Source organism: Mirounga leonina, unplaced genomic scaffold (genome assembly GCF_011800145.1).
Source record: "Mirounga leonina isolate KUSES-001 unplaced genomic scaffold, KU_Mleo_1.0 Mir_178, whole genome shotgun sequence".
Lineage (NCBI taxonomy): Eukaryota > Metazoa > Chordata > Mammalia > Carnivora > Phocidae > Mirounga > Mirounga leonina.
In genome coordinates, this window is record NW_023270464.1 from 21,584,623 (window position 1) to 21,607,718 (window position 23,096).

A 23,096-nucleotide genomic window follows, 5' to 3' on the forward strand; every position below is an offset into this window, starting at 1 on the left:
TCTGGCTCCCATCTTAGGCCACAGCATGTGCCCCCGTCAGTGCCTCCCACTGCCCGTCTCCCTCTACCAGCATTTGCTGGTGTGCGTACAGCTGCCCCTTGAATAATGCCAGGGTTGGGGCGCTGGCCCCCACACAGGTGAAAATCCACTCACAACCTCTGACTCCCCCAAAACTTAACTACCAATAACCTACTGTTGACTAGCATTCTCACCGATTATATAAGCAGTCGATTAACACATATTTTGTATGTATAGTCTCACAATGACGTAAGCCAAAGAAAAGAAAACGTTATTAAGAAAATCATAAGGAAAGGGGGCCCCTGGGTGGCTCATGAGGCCAGTTAAGCGTCTGCCTTCGGCTCAGGTCGTGATCTCAGGGTCCTGGGATGGAGCCCCGCGTTGGGCTCCCTGCTCAGCAAGGAGTCTGCTTCTCCTTCTCCCTCTGCTCCTCCCTACCCCCCTGCTTATGCGCTCTCTCTCTCAAATAAATAAAATAATCCTCAAAAAAAAAAAATCATAAGGAAGAGAAAACACGCTAACAGCACCGAGAACCATACGCATGTGAGTGGACTAGCTCAGTTCAAACCTGCCTTGTTCAAGGGTGACCTGCATGCGCATACGATTAAGGATTCTGCTGTTCGGATTACATATTTCACTGGAGCCCGTCCCGGCTTCCACACTGGTTTCTGCTCATGGAGGAGCCGGACCCTCAAGGCCTTTGAAATGCCCCGCAGTGGGTGATCCATAATTGCTGATTGATGCGTGGCCATGGCTGCCGCAGACAGAAGGTTAAGTCGGCTTCTGCCAAGCCTCTCTATACCTGATGCTTCCTGAACAAAGCCAAGCCGAACAGCATGCACCGAGGGAGCTGAGAGGAGTGGAGACTCAGAGGAGCAGGGCCCGGGTCTTTCTTACGCTCATTCGCATTTTAGAAATATACAGAAATATACCCTTGGCCCCCTTGCCATGTAGCCTCAGAGCAAATGGATTAAATTCTGAATTAACCAAATGAAATGGTATAATATACAAGCAACGTGAAAAGAAGAAAGCAAGGAAGAGAAATAAGCTTTGCGGAGTTGTGGAAAGCTAAAGAGATGGGCCCCGTGAACGGCATGGAAAGATGTTTCAGGAAACACTGCTGAGTGGGAAAGAAAGATCAAGAACTGTATGGACTGTTCAAGATGATTTTCATTTAAATATATGTGTCTCGTATGTATGTGGATCTAGATACTCAGGTACAGACTGATCTGTGTGTGCCCGTGTGTGTGTTTTCACATCCGCGCATTCACATGCGTTAGGCTAACACTGATAATTACTGAAGAATGGGATTACTGCTGACTCTGCTTCAGTAATTTCGAGAGCTTCTATGATGTAGTTACACTCCTTTTATAAAAATAAGTATAATTCTTAATCGCAGGAAACAAACTGAGGGTTGCTGGAGTGGGGGGTGGGGTGGGAGGGATGGGGTGACTGGGTGATAGACACTGGGGAGGGTATGTGCTCTGGTAAGCGCTGTGAATTGTGCAAGACTGTTGAAGCTCAGATCTGTACCTCTGAAACAAATAATGCAATATATGTTAAGGAAAAAAAAAGAAGAAGAAGAAGAAGGTAGCGGGAGGGGAAGAATGAAGCGGGGGAAATCGGAGGGGTAGACGAACCATGAGAGACGATGGACTCTGAAAAACAAACTGAGGGTTCTAGAGGGGAGGGGGGTGGGAGAATGGGTTAGCCTGGTGGTGGGTATTGAGGAGGGCACATTCTGCATGGAGCACTGGGTGTTATGCACAAACAATGAATCATGGAACACTTCATCTAGAACTAATGATGTAACGTATGGGGATTAACATAAGAATTAAAAAAAAAAGAAGTATATAAAATACAAAAACTAAATAAAGGTCCCCAGTTTCCAGACCCTTCGTTGGTCCAGAAGAGCTACTGAGGCGATGGCAGCGGCCCCACCCGCACCAGAACTCTCCGAAAGCATCACAGGCTCCCTATGGAAAGCCAGGAGGAGACCATAACTTGCTCCAAAAGCCCTCTCTGGCCTCCCTGGCCCAACCACGGCCCATCCCACGTCTGCCAAGAGCAATCGACTGGATGGCAATGGACTGGATGTGTCCAGTTGGGTAGGATGGACAAAGCCTACTGTGTGCAAAAACTTCTACAAGAACTGGTGAAATGAAAATATCACCTAACCTGAGACCGGACTCATGACTGAGTCCCAGGTGGCAGTGGGAGAGGCCAGACTGGAAGGGGTCAGAACCTGGGGATCCAACGGATCAACATGGTTGGGAGGGGCAAGCGACTGGGGAGCACCCCAAGAACAGACCAGTGGAGAGAGAAAGTGCCATCCTAGAGATGTGGTGGTGGGCAAGGAGGTGTAGGCTCAAGGGGCCAGCTATCATGGCATCAGGAGAATACCAGAGCACCCCACGGGAAGAGATCCCCACTGGTGGCAACAGCCCCCCAGCTGATAGAGGGACTGACAGATCAGACATAGGGATTCCAATCAGAAAAAAGTGGCCAGACTCCAGGTTCTGTAAGATATACATCTCTTACATTCTGTGCCCGTTAAGGACAAAAACGTGTGCAGTTCTGCATCCCCCAGTGTCTAGACTTGTGCCTCCCACAGAGAAAAGATCTTCCATGGGACCTGCAGAAGGCAAGATGTCCCCAGACATGCTCCTGCCATTCAGCGAAGCCAAGTATGAGTTAGAAAGTAAGAGCTACCGTGCCTACCTGCCAGATCAGCCTACCCTGGGCTCAGCCTACCCACAGCACAAAAGAAAGTTCACGGGGACGCTTGGGTGGCTCAGTCTGCCTCCGGCTCAGGTCATGATCTCAGGGTCCTGGGATCGAGTCCCACATCGGGATCCCTGCTCAGCGGGGAGTCTGCCTGTCCCTCTGTCCCTCCTCCCTGCTTCTCTCGCTCTCTCTCTCAAATAAACATACATTAAAAAAAAAGAAAGTTCACGGCCTATCTCCCTCAACCTCTGACCCTTCATGACTCAGGCCTGGTGATCTCAGAGGAAACACTGATTTCTACAGTGGATGCTCTTCTCCACCTTCCCTATTCCACGCTCCGTCTGATCCACCCTGTTCTCCTACTCCAACCCAACCGACAGAATTGCAGAACGGTACAACCAGAAGGGACCTTGAAAGCCACTTATTTTAAATCCTATTATGGAGGACAAAGTGAAGCTCGTAAGATGCCCGAAGATAAATCAGAGCATGGCCAGAGCTAATGCCCAGATTTCTGAACTATTCCAGGACACTTCCCCAAACAGAAATTGCAGGGGTCAGAACATGCACATGGATGTCCCTCATCCAAAGCTCGAGGCTTGCTAAGCCAAGTGTGGCTGGTAGACCAATGGGATCAGCCTCACCCGGAAGCTTCTGAGAACTGCAGACTCTCAGGGCCTACCTCGGACCTATCACGTCAGAATCTGCATTTTAACAAGATTCCTGAGTGTTGTACATGCACAGTAAAGTTTTAGATGCTCTGAACTCCAGAAATCCCCCTCTGACCCACCTGAAGCAAGAAGGAGCCCCTCCCTGTCTATGCCCAACCCACCCCTCACTTTTCCCCAACCCGACAGAAAGCCTGGAAATGAATGGCAATAAAAAACAAAACAACAACAATGCTCCCATTTCGTCAGCGAATGCTTCTCCCCTCATCCACTGGGAGCCTTTGTGAGGCACTTAAATCTCCCCGTTAAGCAAACAGCACGGCCAACCACACATGGAAGAACAGGTGGCAGATGACTGGTGAGGGCCCCGATGAGCGCAAGCGGGCCGGGTCATTAAACACTGCAGGTGGACAGGTGAGGCAGCCGGCCCCCAGCCTGAAGGGGGTGAAAACCAGGGGCTCAGCCAGCCACCTCGAGGAAGGAATGCGCACACAGGAGGGGGCAGGGGGACCAGAACAGAAGAACAGTACCCCAGCCCCACCCTCCCCTCTTCGTCTTTCATCCTTAAGCCAGCCAATGCCTGACATGAAGCAAGTCACACATCTTTCCTGAAGGTCATAGAAGAAACAGGGACAATAATTCATGTGTCACAAGTTCACAGTGAAAATAAAATGAGAACACGTAGAGAAAGAGCCAGGCACGGTGCCTGACACATAGTGGGTGCCCAATAGAGAAGAGCTTTCTCTGCCTCGTCTTCAATCCCTCCCATCTCTGAATGTCCCAAAGGGTTTGTGCTCTGTCGGAAGGAGGCTGGGGAGGGCCACTGAGACTCTGACTGGTCGGGAGAGCAACCTGCCCACTGGGATTTTTAAGAGACCCCCAGGTGATTCTAAAATGGGACCAAGGCTGCAAATCTCAGCCACCGAAAGACCTGTGGATTACACACAGCTTATCTGAATGCAGTGGAAGTCAGGGCATTTCTCCCCTTGCTACCTTAATTGAGTGATTACTACATGGCCAGGGACTAAGCAAATTGCTTTATATACATAATTTCACTTAATTCTCATCCACCCTGCATCATGAAGATTCCCCTTTTTATCTGTCCGCTGGGGAAATGGAAGCTCAGAACAGTTAATAAGTCACAGTAAGTGTCATAGCTCCCAAGCGGCTGCCCCAGGACTCGACCCCCAGCCCGTCTGACTCGAAGCTGTAATGAGCACTGGGAGAAGGCTAAGGAAGAAATCGTAGTGGCGTGAACACAAGAATAAGCCACACAAGTGGCCCAAGTCTGCACAGGCCATGGGTAAAGGAAGAGACGCTGAGGGAGACAGAGGGCCGTAAACACGGGGTGATCTCAGGGAAAGGAGTTCCATCCTAGTGTCTTCCTGTCTGGGGGCCACCATGGGGGTAGAGGGGAAGGAAGCCATGCATGGGAAGAGCTGTTAGCTGGTGGAGAATATGCCCATCTCTATCTTATTGGCAAATCAACAGGCATCAAAAGAAATATCCCAGATCACATGTCCCATCATAGTAGTAACAAAACCGGGGGTGCTGGGGGTCCGGGGAGGAGCTCCAGGTTCCAGACCTTTGGGTGCAGAGCCCAAGGTGGTCAGAGGACTTCTGTGCACCCCACTGCATTAATAACACTGCGTGAGCAAGCCCGACATGGTCAGTTGGCTGGGAGACGCAAGCATTCACCAAACCCTCCTTCGATAACTGGGCAAGATGCTACAGAAGGAAGGTGAATGGTGCTATAAAGCCCAGTCACGAGGGCACCCCTGCCGCGCCCCCTTCCCAGCTCTGGGTGGCCAGGGCAGGCCTCCTCGGGGGAGTGAAGGCTGAGCTGAACAGAAAGGAGGAGCCGGGACCCCAGGAAGCTGTGCCATGGGAACCATCTGAGGCAGAGGCCAGCAATTTCTGGAGCCCAGAATTTCTGGAGCACAGAACAAGACACACACAACTTTCCACCACACAGGAGGACTGCGGTGGAACCACATTGGGGTGGGGGGACGATGCAGAAGGGCCAAGGCCACGGGGGGGTGGGGGGGTGCTGGAGCAGATGGATGGCAGCGTGCAAAGACAGAGGGGGACAGCTTCCAGAAGCACTGGGGTTGTATCAGAGCAGGCAAGGGCGGTGGGGTGGGGACTGGCAGGGGAGAGAAAGAATGAAGGACCCTTACATCCCTGGCTCACAGGGCAGTTCACGGACATACAAATGATGGGGGCAGGGGGTCACCCCGGAGCATGGTTGGGGGTACGTCGGCCAAAGCTGCAGCTTTTTACCTGGCTCGGCCATATCTCTGAACCTGAGCCAAGCCCTCAGGTGGAATCTAGAAACGGGGTTACTGCCAGAGTGCACCATGCTGTTTCCGGGAGGTACTGTGCACTTGGAGAAGATGAGAAAGAGGGAGCGGGAAGGTGTGGGGGCAGGGATTAAAGGGCCAGGACTGGTGCCACAAAGGGCCCCATTAACCTGCAGTCGGGTGTCTACCTGAGGCAGGATAAGCGGCTTATTAACTGGTAAGAGGCAAGTACCCAATGTTCACTTGGGGAGTTTGCCACTGGTTTGTGAGGAGGCAGGAGGCTCCCAGATGATGGAGGGAAGTAAAGACCCATCTGTCCCGGGCTTTCTGCAGCTTCTTGGGCTGGGACCCACCATGGCTCCCACCAGCCCTGGAGTAAAATGCACAACACTGACTAAGAGGACACAGCTTTGGAGTTCGACAGACCCAACGACCCCACCAGGGCTGCCGGAATCCCAGCTTTCTCATCGGTAGAAACTGGGATGATGACGTCAACCCCAGAGGACTGCTGACTGTCAGAATAACGACAATGACTGTATAATTAGCTGCTGTTTGGTTGAGCAGTTAGTCTGCTCTGGGTACTGGATTCTAGGCTCTGGTTTCTGTTTTATGTAAATGATCACAGTTTCCTCAGTGAGTAAGCCAAGCTGTCAAGATTTTATGTAATGAACCCAGCATCTCCAGGCCAGCTAGGCTCTCAGAAACTGGTAGCGATTGGTACTCTCAGTGGGTGCTGACCCACGCATACTGCTGCCTGGCAAAGCTATCCGGCTGAACTACCAGCCTCAGAGCCTGACGCAGGGGGCTTTTGCTTCCCCGTGAGCCAGCCAGGTGGCTGAGGCTCAGGCAGGCTGGGGTGGGGGGATGCGAGGAGGGAAGAAATATCCCAGACAGCAGACACTGTCACTCTTGCTCAGACCTGCCTCAGATGTGTTGGGTACCAGCCCATCTCCATGGGCTCCAAGTGGGGTGAACGTTGGCCACCTGGAGCCTTGAGCAGTCATCAGAGGAGGGCCACAAGAAAGTCTCCTGATGCCCACAGGGCCTGGAGACCCCAAGATGGCTCAGGACCCCACTCAGCTAAGGCAACTGGGAGGTGCAGAGGAATCCCAGGACTTGTACCCACCAAGGGCACGGCTGTGGCTATTCTTCCTTAGCTTGGGAACTTGGAGGGACGTGGGGACACCTGATGTCCTGGGAACAGACTTTGAAATTATTCTTTCAAAGCCTAGAGAGAAAGAGGACTGTCACACTACAACCTTCTACCTCGGCTGTTGCGTTCAGGCAGACCTGCCATCACTATGTGATCTCAGGCTAATCAGTTCATCTCTTCAACTGCCTTGTCAGGGTAACACCAATAATAGCTACTGTGTCGTGTTATTTTAAGTTTCCCCTATGAAAAGTGCCTGGCATATAAAAAGCATTTTACTAATGGTCACTATTTATAATATGACCTGCTTCTTCAACTATAAAGAGCTCTTGGAAAGCTCTCCCATATTCTGATTAATTTCTTAAGGTACTACATCCATCTACATCAGGGGTCTGAAACTATGGCCTGTGGGCCACATCTGGTCTGTTGCCCCTTTTTGTACATAAAGTTTTATTGGAACACAGCCAAGCCCACTCATTTACATGTTGTCTAGGACTGTTTTCCTGCTACTATAGCAGAGTTGAGTGATTGCAACAGAAACCAGATGGCCAGCAAACTCTAAAATACTTGCTATTTGGGTTTTATGAAAAAGTTTGCCAATTTCTGATTATACCAAAGTCTCCCAAACATTAATGAGCACCATAGTCACTGAGGGTGTGTTTTGTTTTGTTTTGTTTTTGTTGTTGTTGTTGTTTTAAGAATACGGCTTCCTAGGGCCTACCACCAGAATACTGGATTTAGGAGATGTGGCTCAGGAAACTGCATTATAATCAGTCCCCACCACCATCGATGATTCTGATACAAGTGGCCTGAGAACCCATTGGAAGGAGCCCTTGGTCTGTGCAGTCAGTAATCCTAAGTGACACCAGGGCCCAGGTTACCCCCTTGAAGGAGCAGATGGAGCCTCAGCAGGGAGTGAGTCAGCACTCTGCACCCAATAAAGGAGTGCAGCCTGCCACCCCAGCAGCTTCCTGCTTTGTTTTAAGGTTCAAGGCAAAAAACTTGGAACACAAAGAAAACAAAAATCACAGAGGATGAAATAAAAAAAGCATCCGTAATCCCACCACCCCAACATGACCACTGTTTCCATTCTGATCTGTCGATAAGGTCCTAGTATTTTTCCTAGGTATAGATGTGAAAATACTTCCCCTTCATTTTAGGAAGAAAACCAACGGAAACTGCTTGCAGCCTTTACTCGGAAATAAGGTGTGAACATTTTCACATGTCAATAAATATTGCTTTAAAGTATCATTTTTAAAATATGCAACTGTAAAAAAAAGAACACAGTAAATATATTCATGTATCAAATGATCACACTGTACACCTTGAAACTTACACAGTGTTATATATCAATTATAACTCAATAAAGCTGGAAAAAAAGAAAAGAATGCAGTAGATCTCTGTGAGCTGACAGGGAATGATCTCAAGGATAGACTGTCGGCAAAAATAACATAGTGCAGAACAATGTGAATATAAGCTGACGTCCGTGTAAGAGCAGTGGGGAAACATCTATCCTTAGACAGGACTGACAGGTCTCTAGAAGGATATGCAAGAACCTCAGATAGTGGTGACCCCAGGAACAGAAAAGCAGGCAGAGACAGACACTTATCACTAAGCTATCTTCTATGCTATCGGGCTTTCTTACTATTTGCACGTATATCCTTTCAGAAATAGTAAAAATCTGGGGTGCCTGGGTGGCTCAGTCGATTTAGCATCTGCCTTCGGCTCAGGTCATGATCCCAGGGTCCTGGGATCGGGTCCCGCATCAGGCTCCCTGCTCCAAGGGAACCTGCTTCTCCCTGTGCCTCTCTCTCTCAGCATCTCTCTCTCTCAGTTTCTCATGAATAAAGAAAATATTTTTTTAAAAGTTGTAAAAATGTACTTTGGAAAAATGTCATTCTTAATCCCTGCAATGAATTACATCGTATGTGCTTCGCTAGCCATTTATCATCAGATATTTAAACAATTCTGACTTCATCAAGTTGACTGTGTCCATTGCAGAGGGATGAACATCCATACACATAAATATGAGCAGCCATTTGTGATTATTACCTTCAGGTTAATGTCTCAGAAGGGGAGTTACAGGGACATGGGCTTCCCATGATTTGAGCCTTGTAATGAAAATGCCAAGCCACCTTCCAGAAAGGCTGCCCCAATCCACACGCTCGGCAACAGCAAACGTGTGCATCCGTTTGCCCATTCTCTTATATGGCCCCTCCTTTCTGCTAGTGCTTCTCCTGAGAAGTCCGCAAGCCCCACACACAGCCCCATCAGGCAGGCATTTCCCCCCCAGCAAAGCAAGCCGGGGCAGGGACTGGTGCTGTTGGGAGCCACTTCCACACGTAACAGCTAATAATAGTGCTCAAATCCTGCCTGCTTTTCCTAGAGGCCGAGCCAACAATTGGGCACCCCTCGGCACCCCCTCCACTGGTCCCAGGCCAATGCACCGAAGCGCATTTATTTGGAAGGATTCACTTTGAAAAGCAGTTTCCAGAACCATTCAGGCGCCCTCCTCAGGGCTCGTGTCAGGCCCTGCTGGCAGCCGGACAGACGCTGGTGTTCTCCCCTGCCTGGAACAGGTCTGCATGGCCACCGCACAGAGGCCCCTTCGAATTCAGGATGCCTGTCAGGTAGACAGGCCTGGCATTTCTGGGACTGGTACAAAAAAAAAAAAAAAAAACTGCTCCAGTCTTTGGCCAACTATATGCAACTCTTGTTCCACGGTAAATCGGAGGGCAGGGCAAGCATCCTGTGCAAACATGGACCCCGGGAGCAGCAGAACTGAGGAGAAGGCAGTTCCAGCCTCCTGCAGCCCATCTGAGGCCAGCACGCAGCCTGGGCGGCCACCAACTCAACCCATGAGGCCTCCTCCCCCTGATCCAGCCCAGAGCCTGCCAGTCAAGCTTCTCCAGATTCCTATAGCCCCCAGCACCAGCCTCAAGGACCAGCCGTGGCAGGAAGAACAAACAGGACACAGAAGGTTCCAGAAGAGGAGAGGAACTCTGGGCTGGGACTGCCAGCCTGCCAACTGACTGCTGGCCTCTCGGGGGCCCTGCCCACAGCTCTCTTCAAGGGGGATGTCAGTGTTAACTGACCTCACACTTGTCACAGAGATAAACGGACGAGGCACCAGGCCTTACAAGTGCCTTGGTATGGAAGGAGGTGACAGTTTGGTTTGAGCCAAGGAAGCCACTACAGAAGCTGCTCTAGGAAATACGAGAAGCTTCTTTACCCAAAGAGGGTAGAACTAAAATGCCTTGGAAGTCCAGGCGTCCCTCAGAGACCCGCCGGTTCAGTTCCAGACCATTGCAACAATGCATAAATGGCAATAAAGGGAGTCAAATGAATGTTTTGGCTCCTCAGTGCAGACAAAAGTTATGCTTACACCACAGCGTCGTGTATTAAGCACGCAAGAGCATGATTTCTAAGAAAATAATGTACATACCTAAATTTAAAAAATACTTCATTGCTAAAAAATGCTAACCATCCTCTGAGTTTTCAGTGAGTTGTCATCGCTGATCACAGATCACCAAAACACAGATCACCATGAAAAAGTTCAAAATATTCCGAGAATTACCAAAATGGGACACAGAGACACCAAGTGGGCAGATGCCACTGGAAAAAAAGGCACCGACAGATCTGCCTGACGTGAGGTTGGCGCCAACCTTCAGTATGCAACAAACAGAGTAAAATGCAGTGTGCCTGTCGAGGTTGTGTTCTGTACTCTTGCGATCCCGTTATTATTCCAGTAAGCCTCGGAGGCGGGCCAACATTGCTAACAGCCCACAGGAAGAATGGAAAGCAGAGATGTGACCTAAGCCCCACGTCACAGGCCTGAGCTTTTCCCCAGTGGCTGGGACCCTTGTAACTGGAAGTGTGGGCAACAAAGCAGCAGCCTCTGGAAGCCTCTTAGAAATGCTGACTCTCAGCCCTTCTCCACGCAGTGCAATCAGAATCTGCATTTTCACAGGATTCCCCGGCCTCCCCCATGGTTCATTTTCACCTGGAAGTCTGAGAAGCACTCGCCATGTTATCATCCCTCCTTTCTCTACAAGTCCAAGACAATGGTTCCTAAACTTCAGTGAGCCTCAGAGTCCCCCAGAGAGACTGCTTGTCCCCCACTTCACTCCAGGTCTGACCCACTGGGTGTGAGGGTGAATCCCCAGCATCTGCCGGTTTAACAAGCTCCCGAGTGATCAGATTGGCTGCTGTCTGTAGACCCCACACAGACCTTGCAGCGAGGGGAAGCTAGGTGGCTGCATGGCGGACTGGGGACACCACGGCTTCTCAACCTTGACCGCATGGCTGAAATCACCCAAGGAGTCGAAGAAAGCAGGCCTGTGCCTGGGGTTCACCTCCAGATTCTGATTTAATGGGTCTGGGGTGCAGCCTGGGCTGAGGGAGTTATATCATTTCACTAGGTGATTGGAATGTGCAGCTAAGATTGAGAACCGCTGATTTAAGGGACCTCATTGAAAACCTCGTTTTCCTACTTACCAGTCACATGACCTTGGGCAATCCCACCGGTCTGAGCAGCTTTCTCATCTTTAGAATGGGGAGAATAGCTACGTATGAAGACTACTATAAGATCTCTTAGACACCTGGCACATAGTAAGTACTCAGTATATGTTCAATACCTCCTGTCCCCTTTCCCTGCTATGATTAGAAGTGACAAATCAGCTAATGTTCTTGTCTTTACCCCAAATCCCAGCCTCTCTGGAAAAAGGATGCATAGAAACAGGTTTCGTTCAAGACCATTCAGGGAAAGATCAAGTCGCTAGGGCCTGTATTCGGGGAGCAGAGCTGACTCCAAGGGCCTGCACCCCGGCTCCACGCTCAAGAGAGCCCCACACTTGGGGTATAAAGCTCTACTGCAGCTATTTTGAAATTCTAATACTTTTTGAACATCTTGCACTGGGTCCCACCAATTAGGGAGCCACTCCTTGGAGTGGGGCGGGGAAGCCAGGGAGGCCAGTATAAGGATGTCAGCAAATCCTTCTCTGGCTGGTGGAAGCGGAGTTAATACAAGAGAAGAGCATAAAGGGCCTTGTACCAGAGTGACCTGGCAAACCTCTCTCTACAGTAAACGTACTACGGTATTGTGGGAGGGAGAAAAAGAGCGCGTCATTAACCGTCTGTGTGAAAGACCCACGAAGAGAGCAACCCGAAGTTCTTCGTCCTTCCCTCCGGAAGCTTGAGATGGGAGCAGGTGGTAACCACACCTGGTGGCTGAGCCCCAGCTGGATGATTCCTTCTCCTGCAGCACGCCTCTCCATCACCCCGTGCCGCTCATCCCGCATGATGCGTTCGCAGCACGAAGGGCAGAGAGGTGAGAAGGAGCTGTGGCCGGGGATCTGCAGCGGCTGGCTGGTTTGTTAGTGTTCTCGATGTGTGGCTTTTCTCCCCTCATCCGAAAGCGTGTTTCCCGATCAACTGTTGTTCTGCTCTCTTTGCTTTGTCGCCTGTGGTTTGGAGGGCTGTTCTTGTGGACATCCCAAAGCCTTCTGCAGTTCACGGGAGAACAGGCTGCGTGAACACAGGGCTCAGGCACTGCAGCCACGGGGAAGTTTCTCACTTGCTCTTTCCCACAGTCACTCTTCCTCTGGACAAGTCAAAGCAGGACGTTACAGGAGAAGTTGCAGAGATGGAAAGGACGTGCTGTAAGGACATGAGGGCCTCTGCTGGAGCGGCTTCTGCAACTTGACTCTGCAGGGGCAAAACCACACTGGGCAAGGAACACTGGGAGCAAGTCCAGGCTGGCAGGCCCCCACCCATCTCGGTTTCCATCCTGGTACCGTGATCCAGTAGGACGTCTGGATCAGCGAGGAAGTATGTCACCAGAACTTTAGAGGAATAATAAAATACTGAAAGCTCGTGAATTTTTTTAAGGGTAAAAATTAGTACAGACTTGATTTTATTCCCAGTTTTAAAAATCCCTTTTGCAAACTCACATCCTGATATAGTTTCCTTAGGTGTGAAGTTACTGGGAGGGCCAATACTTGTCCAACAGCCTGGTTACACCTACAGGAGTGTGTAAGGCGTCTATCAACTGTCAACGTGTGTCATCTGGGAACAAAAGGTCAAGAACTTCTACCCTGAGATGTCGAAGGATGTTAACCCTGTGGCAACCAGCTCGAACCACCTGGATTAGTAAGAACTGCATTTTGCTGCCAAAGTCAAATGAGTCAGCGAGGCGATCACTTTGGCTATGGAGCCAAACACATTGGCCATCCTCGGCCCTACAGAACAGGACGCCGGGGTCTGCCAAGAACAGCCAGCTAGCAGGTAACCACAGAGAAGAAACGTTCTGTAGCAGACTCTATTTCCAGGGACTTCCTTTTACATACGAGACTCAGCACTGGACAACAGCTGGTTTCCTGGAGCTCTGAGAGAGGAATGGAGGAGCCGCGTAGCCTGAAGACGGCCAATGGTGACGGTGTGGGGGCTTCTAGAACTGCTCGCTGCACACTGCAAAGCCCCCAAAAAGACAGGCCCGCAAAGGCATGCTAGAAAAACTCACACTGCCTTCCAGCCTTCTTCTCAGAGCTCTGGGCACCGCATTCTAGAACTCAGTCACCAAGTGGGGCGAGACTTCATCTGCAGCCAGAAACTCGCAATGAAGTCCAAGCAGAGGAAGAGAAGCAGAAGGCTCCTGGCTTCAATTACTTCACGTCCTGCCTGTGGGTAGGCTACACACCCAACCTGTTTAACTAGGACTTGAACAAATGCTGGGAGTGTTCGTGGGGGTAGGAGGGTCTGTCAAGGAGCTCAAAAGGAGAGGAAGGGCATGAAACGTTTGTTCAGAGACGACAAGGACCTAGGCTAACAATATAGGATATGAATCCAGAAACTACTCTCACAGTTATGTTCAAAGAGCCACTGTCCACCAGGAGTTCCTTGCCAGGAATCCCTAGCAGAGGCCACTGAAAGGGTCAGAGGTACTGTCCTCCCTTGAGTAACCTCAATTCAGAGGAGAGAATGGAAAAAGAAGAAAGAAAAATAAGCAAGAAGGAAGAATGAATGTATTTGAGGAAGTCAGGAAACCCAAGTCCTTCGCCCGGTTTCACTCCTGCGCTGCAGGCTCTTGGCTTCTGACTCAGTCACGGAGAGATCGGACAAGTCTCTTTCTCAGGGCAAAAGGAGCTACCCTAGAAATGGCATTAAGAGTGTGCTCCTATTAGGGTGCTCCGCATCACCTTCCAATCGTCTCAGAAGTCTGCTATCTCCATACCACCCTCCTTGCATCCATCCCGATAGTGCGCTCACACCCAGGGACGCACGGTCCCTCCACCCCAGCTGAGGAAGAAAGGATGCCTCCTTAGAGGTTAGAGCATCAAACTTTAGGAGTCCAAGATCCCTCCCAGCGCCATCTCCATTCCAGCCGGAAGAAACCTTTCTTGATCTGATGCCACAAGGTTAGGAGGGAGCCCAGAAAGGACTCCTTCCCAAGTCCAACCATCCCCCTTAACCAACAGGCTAACCAGAGGGAGAACAAGGCCACTGCATATGGGCAGCAGTCCATGACACGTTTTGAAGGAGCCAGCCCCTCCAAATCAAGGCTCTGGCAGGATTCTACAACCCACTCCAAGGACAGTTACCATCTGTTTATGGAAAGAATGTTAATAACCCCCAATCATAATCAAATAGGCAACCACTTTACTTTAAGTACCTATTAACGGATGCTAATTCACAATGGAACAGTCCTGGAGTGCCCATCCACAGGCCCATCAGAGGCACCAGCACGTGTCCGACCATTAGGATAAAAAGCCAGCGAGGGCTGATGAAGCACTCAACGTACTACCAGAAGCCCTCGCTGTAGGTCTTGACTACCTCCTCCCCAGCCTTCCACTTCGCTGCCCTGCTGTGCGGTCTCCACGGTGCCCAGAAAGAAACGAAGGAAGTCTCCTTAGCCAGGGAAGCAGCACCCACCCCAGCTCAGCTCCCATCTCCCCCGCTCTGCCCCCCAGGCCAGGTGAGCCCAGGCTTGAGAAAAGTAGATTAAGAAGAGGCATTGCTGAAAGCCCCATCGGAGGCGGACAGCATGGGAAGAACTGGCTTGATTATATTCGTCCTCTGGCTTCATCTCTCGGCCCTCCCTGGCTCCCGTGCACAGCACGTCCCAGGGAAGCAGGGCCAGTGCTGCCCTGCTGTGTGCTCGGGCATGCTACTGTACTTCTCTGGTCTGTCCCCTTCTCTGTACAACAGGGACATTCGCCTAAGAAGCCTAAGGTCTATTTCAGCTCCAAGAAACCATCACTCTGTCTCCTTCGTGGGAGAAAAGGAAGCCAAGAAGCATGAAGGACACCACCACTGCATCCCTGATCGGGAAGTATAGGGGCACCTGGGTGGCTCAGTTGGTTAAACGACTGCCTTCGGCTCAGGTCATGATCCTGGAGTCCCGGGATCGAGTCCCGCATTGGGCTCCCTGCTCAGCAGGGAGTCTGCTTCTCCCCCTGACCATCCCCCTTCTCATGTGCTCTCTCTCTCTCTCTCTCTCTCTCTCATTCTCTTTCTCTCAAATAAATAAATAAAATCTTTAGGGGAAAAAAAAAAAGGAAGTATACTTAGGAGGTTGTCACATGATCAGAGACCAAAGAACGTACACTCTCCTCACAGGTTGCGAAAACCCACACGTACACTTCTTCTCTGTTAAATAACTATGATACCTGATATGAAAACTATGGGACATGTTTTATTATTTAAAGACACTCCCGCATCATTGACCTGGCTTTTTTTTTTTTTTAACAGCCGTGTGAAATGAAGATGGCAGGCACCCCGGGGCCGTTCACCGTAGGGCAGCCAAGGCCAAGGAGTTAGGTGGCTCGCTGGCCCTGGAAAGGGGCTGAGGCTGTGAGCGGGGAGTCCTAACCCAATGCGGCCTCACCAGACCGAGAATCCAGAGCACAACGCCTCCTTTTCTCACAACGGCTTCTTGATCGGTACATACAGAAGTCCCAAAGCCCCTGCTGGATCACTACTATGGTCTTCTCATGTCCCATTTAAAAATATTTTGTGGGCGCCTGGGTGGCTCAGTCGGTTGAGCGACTGCCTTCGGCTCGGGTCGTGATCCCGGGGTCCTGGGATCGAGTCCCACGTCAGGCTCCCTGCTCTGTGGGGAGCCTGCTTCTCCCTCTCCCACTCCCGTTTGTGTTCCCTCTCTCGCTGTGTCTCTCTCTGTCAAATAAATAAATAAAATCTTTAAAAAAAAATAAAAAAATAAAAATATTTTGTGAGGGAGAGCTTGGTACAAACTCTGAACCACATCGCTTCCAGGCCCAGGATGCACTAGCACATTAGTTGCTAAAAACACTGAACACTGAAATGTCTGGGGCGCCTGGGTGGCTCAATGGGTTTAAGCATGTGTCTGTCTGCCTTCTGCTCAGATCATGATGGGGGGGCCAGGGGTCCTGGGATCCAGCCCTGCATCTGGCTCCCTGCTCAGTGGGGAGCCTGCTTCTTCCCCTCCCCTTGCCCCCTCCCACTCTCTCTCTCCCAAATAAATAAACAAAATCTTTAAAAACATAATAAAATACTGAAATATCTGTCTATATTTCTGTACCTCCCAGTAAATCGCTCCTGTCCTACATGCCCCCTCATCCCCCCATCCAGCAATCCAAGAGTTAAAGCCCAGCACAGGGCGCCTGGGTGGCTCAGACGGTTGGGCATTTGCCTTCAGCTCAGGTCATGATCCCGGAGTCCTGGGATCGAGTCCCGCCCGCGTCGGGCTCCCTGCTCCTTGGGAGCCTGCTTCTCCCTCTCTCTCTCTCTGTCTCTCATGAATAAATAAATAATAAAAAAAAAATCTTTAAAAATAAAGCCCAGCACAGCAGAGAGCCTCCAGGTCCCCCAGCTCCTGCAGGGGGGCTGGCTTCAGTTCTGAAAGTCAGTTCCCACACTGAACCACACTAGACACTTTGAGGAGCACCCCTGCTGTTCTAAGTAAGACCCTGGGCTTCAGCCACAGCCCCAAGAAACCCCCACCGCCCTGGCTCGGCTCCACTTCAAAACCTTTGTGATTCCAAGACATGCACTTCCCTGCTAGTGTCACCACTCCTCAGGCCAACTGTGATCGGCTGATGGCAGGTGACGGAAGTACAGAGGAGTCTGGGACGATGCTTCCTCTACTTATTTCTGTAAGGTCTAGTATCTTCGTCTCCCATAAACTACGTGTCCGTTAGAATGCCTACACACGCCAATATGGAGAGACGTCTGACACCTGACAGGTCAATAAAGCAAGACGCAAAAGGATACTAAGAGTATGAACACGTGCATCAGTTAAACACACACAAAGTAATGCATCTTGTAAATGCACACATACCCACGTATACATAAATGCACACATACAGGGGCGCCTGGGTGGCTCAGTTGTTAAGCGTCTGCCTTCGGCTCAGGTCATGATCCCAGGGTCCTGGGATCGAGCCCCGCATCAGGCTCCCTGCTCAGCGGGAGGCCTGCTTCTCCCTCTCCCACTCCCCCTGCTTGTGTTCCCTCTCTCGCTGTGTCTTTCTCTGTCAAATAAATGCACACATACCCACGTGTATAGTTTTTCGTATACCAAACGTACGTTATCTGTACGTATCGCATACTGTGTGTGACCACTCTTGGGAGTGTTGTGGTCTTTAGTCACACTGGCTAAAAACGGTGATGGCACAAGTTATCTTGTCCAAATAAAATTTATTAATAAGATCAATATAAGAGATATATATACTTATGATTGTTTTCTAGAGGTCTAGGAAGGCAATTTGTGACCTGTAAAGAATAAACAAACAAAAAAACAAACAAAATATACATGTATATGTATACATACACACAGAAGTATAAAAACGGGGCGCCTGAGTGGCTCAGTCCATTAAGCATCTGCCTTCAGCTCAGGTAATGATCCCAGGGTCCTGGGATGGAGCTCTAAGCCTTATATAGGCTCCCTACTCAGCGGGGAGTCTGCTTGTCCCTCTCCCTCTGCCCCTCCACCCCACTTGTATGCAATCCAAATAAACAAATCAAAAATCTTAAAAAAAAAAAAAAAAAGAAAGAAAAGAAAAGAAAAGAAGTATAAAAATGAACTGGTTACCAGACCTGGCCAACAGCATCGCCATGGGGTGGAGGCAGCCCACAGGGTGTGAGTTTGGCTAGGAGACAGCCAAGGGGGGAGGGCGGTTGTGCAGAGACGACAGAGAAAGAGAGGTAGAGACCAAGGAGAGAGACAAAAACAGTGAACTGAGGGACACACTCGGAGCCCAGGCTGGTGGCGGTCTCTGGGAAATGGAGGTGACAGTTAAAGCATTTTTAGTTTTATCAGCAGTTTCATCCCTGTATTCTAGGAATAAAACATCAGGTGCAAATATAAAAACAAAACTGTAAAAGTTGCTTATTCTGAGTGGTGGGAATAGGAGTATTTGTTACACCGACCTTTGTATTTTTGTCTTTTTCTTATTTGTCAGGAGGAAGTAAAATTCACCTTAACAATCCCTCCCCGTCCACACACCGTGTTCGGGGCCCTCAGATGTGGACGCTGGGTATTATTTATGAGTTCCCCTCATCATTCCCACTCTACCTCCCACTGCCCAGACACCTCATGTTGCCAAAATAGCCCTTACTAGCCTGTTACTGATTCACAAGCTGTGCTTTTTTTTTTTATGATTATAAATATAGTCATCCATCTGAAGTTCAACGAGCATTTGTCAAACACCGTGCGAAGTTTCAAGCACACTGGGCTGAGTGATCTGTGGTTTCTGCCAAGTCGCTCCTGGTCTAGCAGGACAGACAGATGATGTGTGTGCGAAGTAATGACCAGGCATGGGATTAGGCAGAATCAAAGCATCCTGACTAAACACGTGTGCAGCAAAGGAGGGTGTGAGTGAGTCTTAGGAGGGCAGCCCTTCATGGAAGGACAATGAAAGGAGCCGGGAGAGGCTTATACGTGAAGAAGAGAAGGGGAGAAGTACAACCATGGGGCCCCTTTTATATGCCAGTTCCACACACATCTCAGTACAGCAACCCAGGGAAGAAGGAGAGGCTGCGAGGGTGGAGTAACTCCGCTAGAAGCAAAGAACAGTTAAGTGGCATGGCAGAGTGTGACCCAGATGTGAACATTCAAAGCTGAGGACGGGCTGGATAAGACGGCATGGAGGTCCGCCGGAGTCAGAGTCCAGGGGCTTCACTCTTTCCTGCATTGGGATGCCCGACTGGCAACAAAGGATTGGGGGTGGGAGGGGGGGTGTATGCAGCCTGGGGCACTTGCTTACTCATCCTAGGATGAGGCCCAAGCACAGGGGATCGGGGGTAACAAAGAGCAGAGACAGGGAGCTTCAGCCTTGGACACACCTCCACATCTGGCCTCGAAGGGCAGCCTCCCTTCTTCAGGCTCCCGGGCTCTAGAGGAGGGGACACTTCCCTGCCACCTCGTGGGACATGTCCTCCTGGGCCATCCAGGGCCAAGGAGGCAGTTCAACCCCGGGAGAGGGGAGCAGGGGCTGGGAGAGGCTCTGAGGACAGCTGAGGGGAAGGCACCGCCCTGGATGCTGCCTAATCCATCCGACATGGGGACACACTGTTCCAGAAACCAGATGACAATTAATAGGAAAAATCTGCTCTCACAGTGCTGCCAAGCATGTCACAGGGCCTCAGCTGGTCTCAGCAATGCCCCATTGTCCCCTTTGGCTGAGGCCCTCATGCTTTCTCAGGTGGAAGAAGGAATAGCTAGAGTCAGAGGGTTCCACCCATGGTCTGAAACTTTACACCAGCAATCGGGCCAGTCCCCGAAGCGACGGGCCCAGGGATTAGGCTTGGGGCTCACCCAGTGGGATTCATCTTCGAACCCCGTGGGAGTCCTGCTTGGCAAAGGGGAATACTGGCAGATAAAACATCTCCGATCGAGGTGCCTCACAGTGGTCTGGTCTTGTTTAAGTCATGGGGCTTCGGGACAAACTTCCATCCCCTCTCTATAATTTGCTTGCACAAGTATTTCTCTGGGTCAAAATATTTCATAGGATTCACAGAAACCTGGCTTGCCTTGCTCTGACTCGTTCAGCTAAAGCAAGAACAGAAAGAGGGTATAGAGAGGTAGGCAGCTTCTGAGAAGCCAGGCGGCCTGCCCTTCTGTTTTCTACCCTTCTGTCCTTCCTTCTAAACTTTTAGGGGAGTCACAGAATATTTTGAGAATATAACAGAAGGAGTGGACTAGTTCGGTTCCAAACCACCCCTCACCCCACTGCCACATATGCCCAAACATTTGCATAAGTTCAGAGGGCCACCGTCCCTGTGGATCTCATTCACGTGCCCTCCTTCGGTCCCTGAGTCCCAAGGTCAGGACTCTCCCCACAGATCCCAGTTCATGTGTAGAAGCTGTAGAAATTCATCTTTCTGGGTCCCATACTCTCACCAGAAAACTCCAACCTAGATCCTCACTCAGCAACCTGACAGCTTGTAGAACCTTTCCTCATCCTTCCCTACCCACCTCCCATTGAACACCAGCCATAAATGGAAACCCCAGAGGGGAGCAGGTCTTGAAATTCCAGTTTCTGTTTGAGAACCGGTACCCAGCGTCCCTGGAGCCATCTGGTCAGATCCATCCCTGAGACCAGGCAGATGGATGCTAATTCACCATGTTAACCCCTTTGGTGCCACTCCCCTAACCCGAGCCTTGGTGGGAAGCCTTGTCCCACAGCCTACCCCAGCCGTAAAGGGGGCTGAGGTCTGGGCATTGTGGAAGCCGGCCAGCAGATTTAGCAATCGTGTTGCTCTTGGCATCCGCTCTGGGACCCTGCGTAGAGCTGCGTGCTGAAATGCAATCATGTGGGCAACGTCCCAACACCGGGATCCACCACCTGACATCTAGCTCGCTAATACCTTCGCATCACAACTCCAAGGGAGGCTGCAGAGGGAAACTTAGCTACTCAAACAAGGAGTCCTTTTTCTCACCAACTTCCTTCACAAACTACCGTCTTGCAGCAAGCAGCCTCGCTCTATGATGCTTCCCGCACTCAGGGCAAAACCCCAGGCAGACCCTGGCTTGGCCCCCGCAGACACCAACACTGCCTCTAAACCATCACTACCAACAACAAGGTTCAGACAGGAGTCTCCACCAGGACGCCTTCAGCCTACCAGCGGAGGCCCCCTTGGAGAGCAAAGGGAGAATAATACAGAGTCTTTTGATCAACAGGAACCCTGTCCCCCACCCCCCACACACACCCAGAAGACCCTTGCAAATGAAAATCCCACCTTACCCTTCATTCCAAATTTGGACCGTCGACCATACTTGTTGATCATGATAAAGAGAACCACCAACAGGACGCAGGCAAAAGCAGCAAGTCCCACCGCTATGGACACCTGGGAGGGGCCGAGAGCAGAGAGTTGAGAAGAGTCACCGAAAACCCTCATGCCAGGGAAGTCACACGCGCCCAAACGGAAGTAGTCCTATCGAGGGATCCGCTGCAGCCCATTCCAAATTTCACCACTGAGTCAATTCCTCAGCAGAAGTAACTCATGAGACCTTCAGAACAGTACAAGAAAATTAATTCCCCAACCGGTTGAGAGAACGTTCCGTGGCTCAGCCTCTCATCTGCGGGCCATCCATCATAAGCAACGCAAGGGCAGGCCTAAGATGTCTCTGTCTACTGTTTGTTGTTTTCATTAGCAAAAAAACAAAACAAAACAAAAAACCTCTGCGCCTTCACATTGACATTCTTTACAGAATATCATCCAGAAGGTTCTAGGAGATCTGGAGTCTTACCAAAAAAAAAACAAACAAAAAAAAACCCTTTGCTCTCCTCCTCAGGGAAATCTCTGGCTGAGTCAGGCAGGGGAGGGTGGGGGGAGGGACTTGAAAAACCCACCCAAGGGGATGCTCTGAGCAACTCTGACTTTTGTAAAAGGCTTGTGTGGTTAGCATTCCCTTCGAATCAGGCCCAGCCAGGCTCCTAACACAATGGGAGTTTTCAAACGGTTCTCTTCCACACCCTAGGGCCTGGAGCAGATCCTCAAAGACTTCCTCAAACAATGACTTATTCTCATCAAACAAGGAAGGTTTCAACCACCTGAAAGGAGGTCATTCATCACAGTTTTTTTTTTTTCTGCTGCATATGTTAGGGTTCCAAGTAAGATAAAATTCCGGAAAGTTAGCTCCTAAAACAAAGTCAGTAAACACCTTCCCCTTGATTCGGGAATGACTTACCCCAAAAGTGTCTTCCTCCGGTTTGTGGGTCACAGTGATGGGTGTGGGACTCACGTCGTAAACTGAAATCCAACCAGACCAGGAGGGTGGTTAGCTTACCAGCCATGAGAGGCTCAGCCACAGTCCCCGCCTGACTCCCAGGCCCCCCTCAGGAGCTCCTGCTGGAGAACATACCCTGGCTTTGCAGGGGTCCCCAGAGACCAGGTCCCCAACCAGTCACCTGGCTGGTGCTGACAGGGGCTCCACAGGGAATAAAGGACCCTCCCTGCCAGCCCCCTGCCCCCATTCCAGAGCAAATAATGTCACCTGGGCAACGTAGGCCATGAACTACTAGATACAAAGGAGCAGGAAAAAATGTTTTGGGATCCAGACCAGGGTGTGGATTGGGCACAAGTTGCTGGTAACAACATCTGGTGTTGACATTCGGCTACCCTCTGCTCTAGGCCCTCCTTTGCCTGTCCCTGGCTCTCCCATGCCCTTCCTTTCTCCCTCTTTACTCCTCAGTGACACCAGGAGACCCACGGCCCCAGGAACAACCCACTGTCCACTCCCCTACCACAGACTTCAGAACACAGTGGCAGCTCAAGGTAAGCTACCAGTCCATCTGACCAGGAAACCCCACCTTTCCCAGCAAGGCCTGGATGGGAAGCCAGTGTGTCCTCCATCTCAAATCACCTCCTGGGCAGGAAACGGCCCCAATTCAGAATTCCCACATTCTGGGAGACGACAAGTCTTCTCAAACCAAGGACAAATGAAGGAATCACAGATGATCTGCACATCCGTGCCCAACAGTAAGGGGTGTCCTCAACAGGACTTTCACTATCTCAGACCACACACAGGGCAGAAACGACAGGGCTGTTGCTGTTAGTTTCCCATGGGGGAGAAAGGGAAAAGCCATAAATACAGATTTCCCCACAGCCCTTGAGCAAAACACCAAATTTTGCAGGGGGATTGTCTAGTCCTAGCCCCAGATTGCTTTTAAACTGAGCCTCAATAATTCCACTTTAGGGGCGCCTGGGTGACTCAGTCAGTTAAGTGTCTGACTCTTGATCTCAGCTCAGGTC

At 50.5% G+C, this 23,096-nt stretch overlaps 1 protein-coding gene across 3 annotated transcripts in view; it reads right to left on the bottom strand.

The window, feature by feature from the left end:
• NTRK3 (neurotrophic receptor tyrosine kinase 3) overlaps positions 1-23,096 on the bottom strand; it is a 379,212-nt gene that overhangs the window by 219,672 nt on the left and 136,444 nt on the right. For all 3 annotated transcript variants that reach the window (XM_035024094.1, XM_035024095.1, XM_035024096.1), the window contains exons 10-11: positions 22,033-22,094; positions 21,086-21,188 (exon numbers count right to left, since the gene is read on the bottom strand). In XM_035024094.1, coding sequence (XP_034879985.1) covers positions 21,086-21,188; positions 22,033-22,094 — 165 coding nt within the window. The remainder of the gene's footprint in view (positions 1-21,085; positions 21,189-22,032; positions 22,095-23,096) is intronic.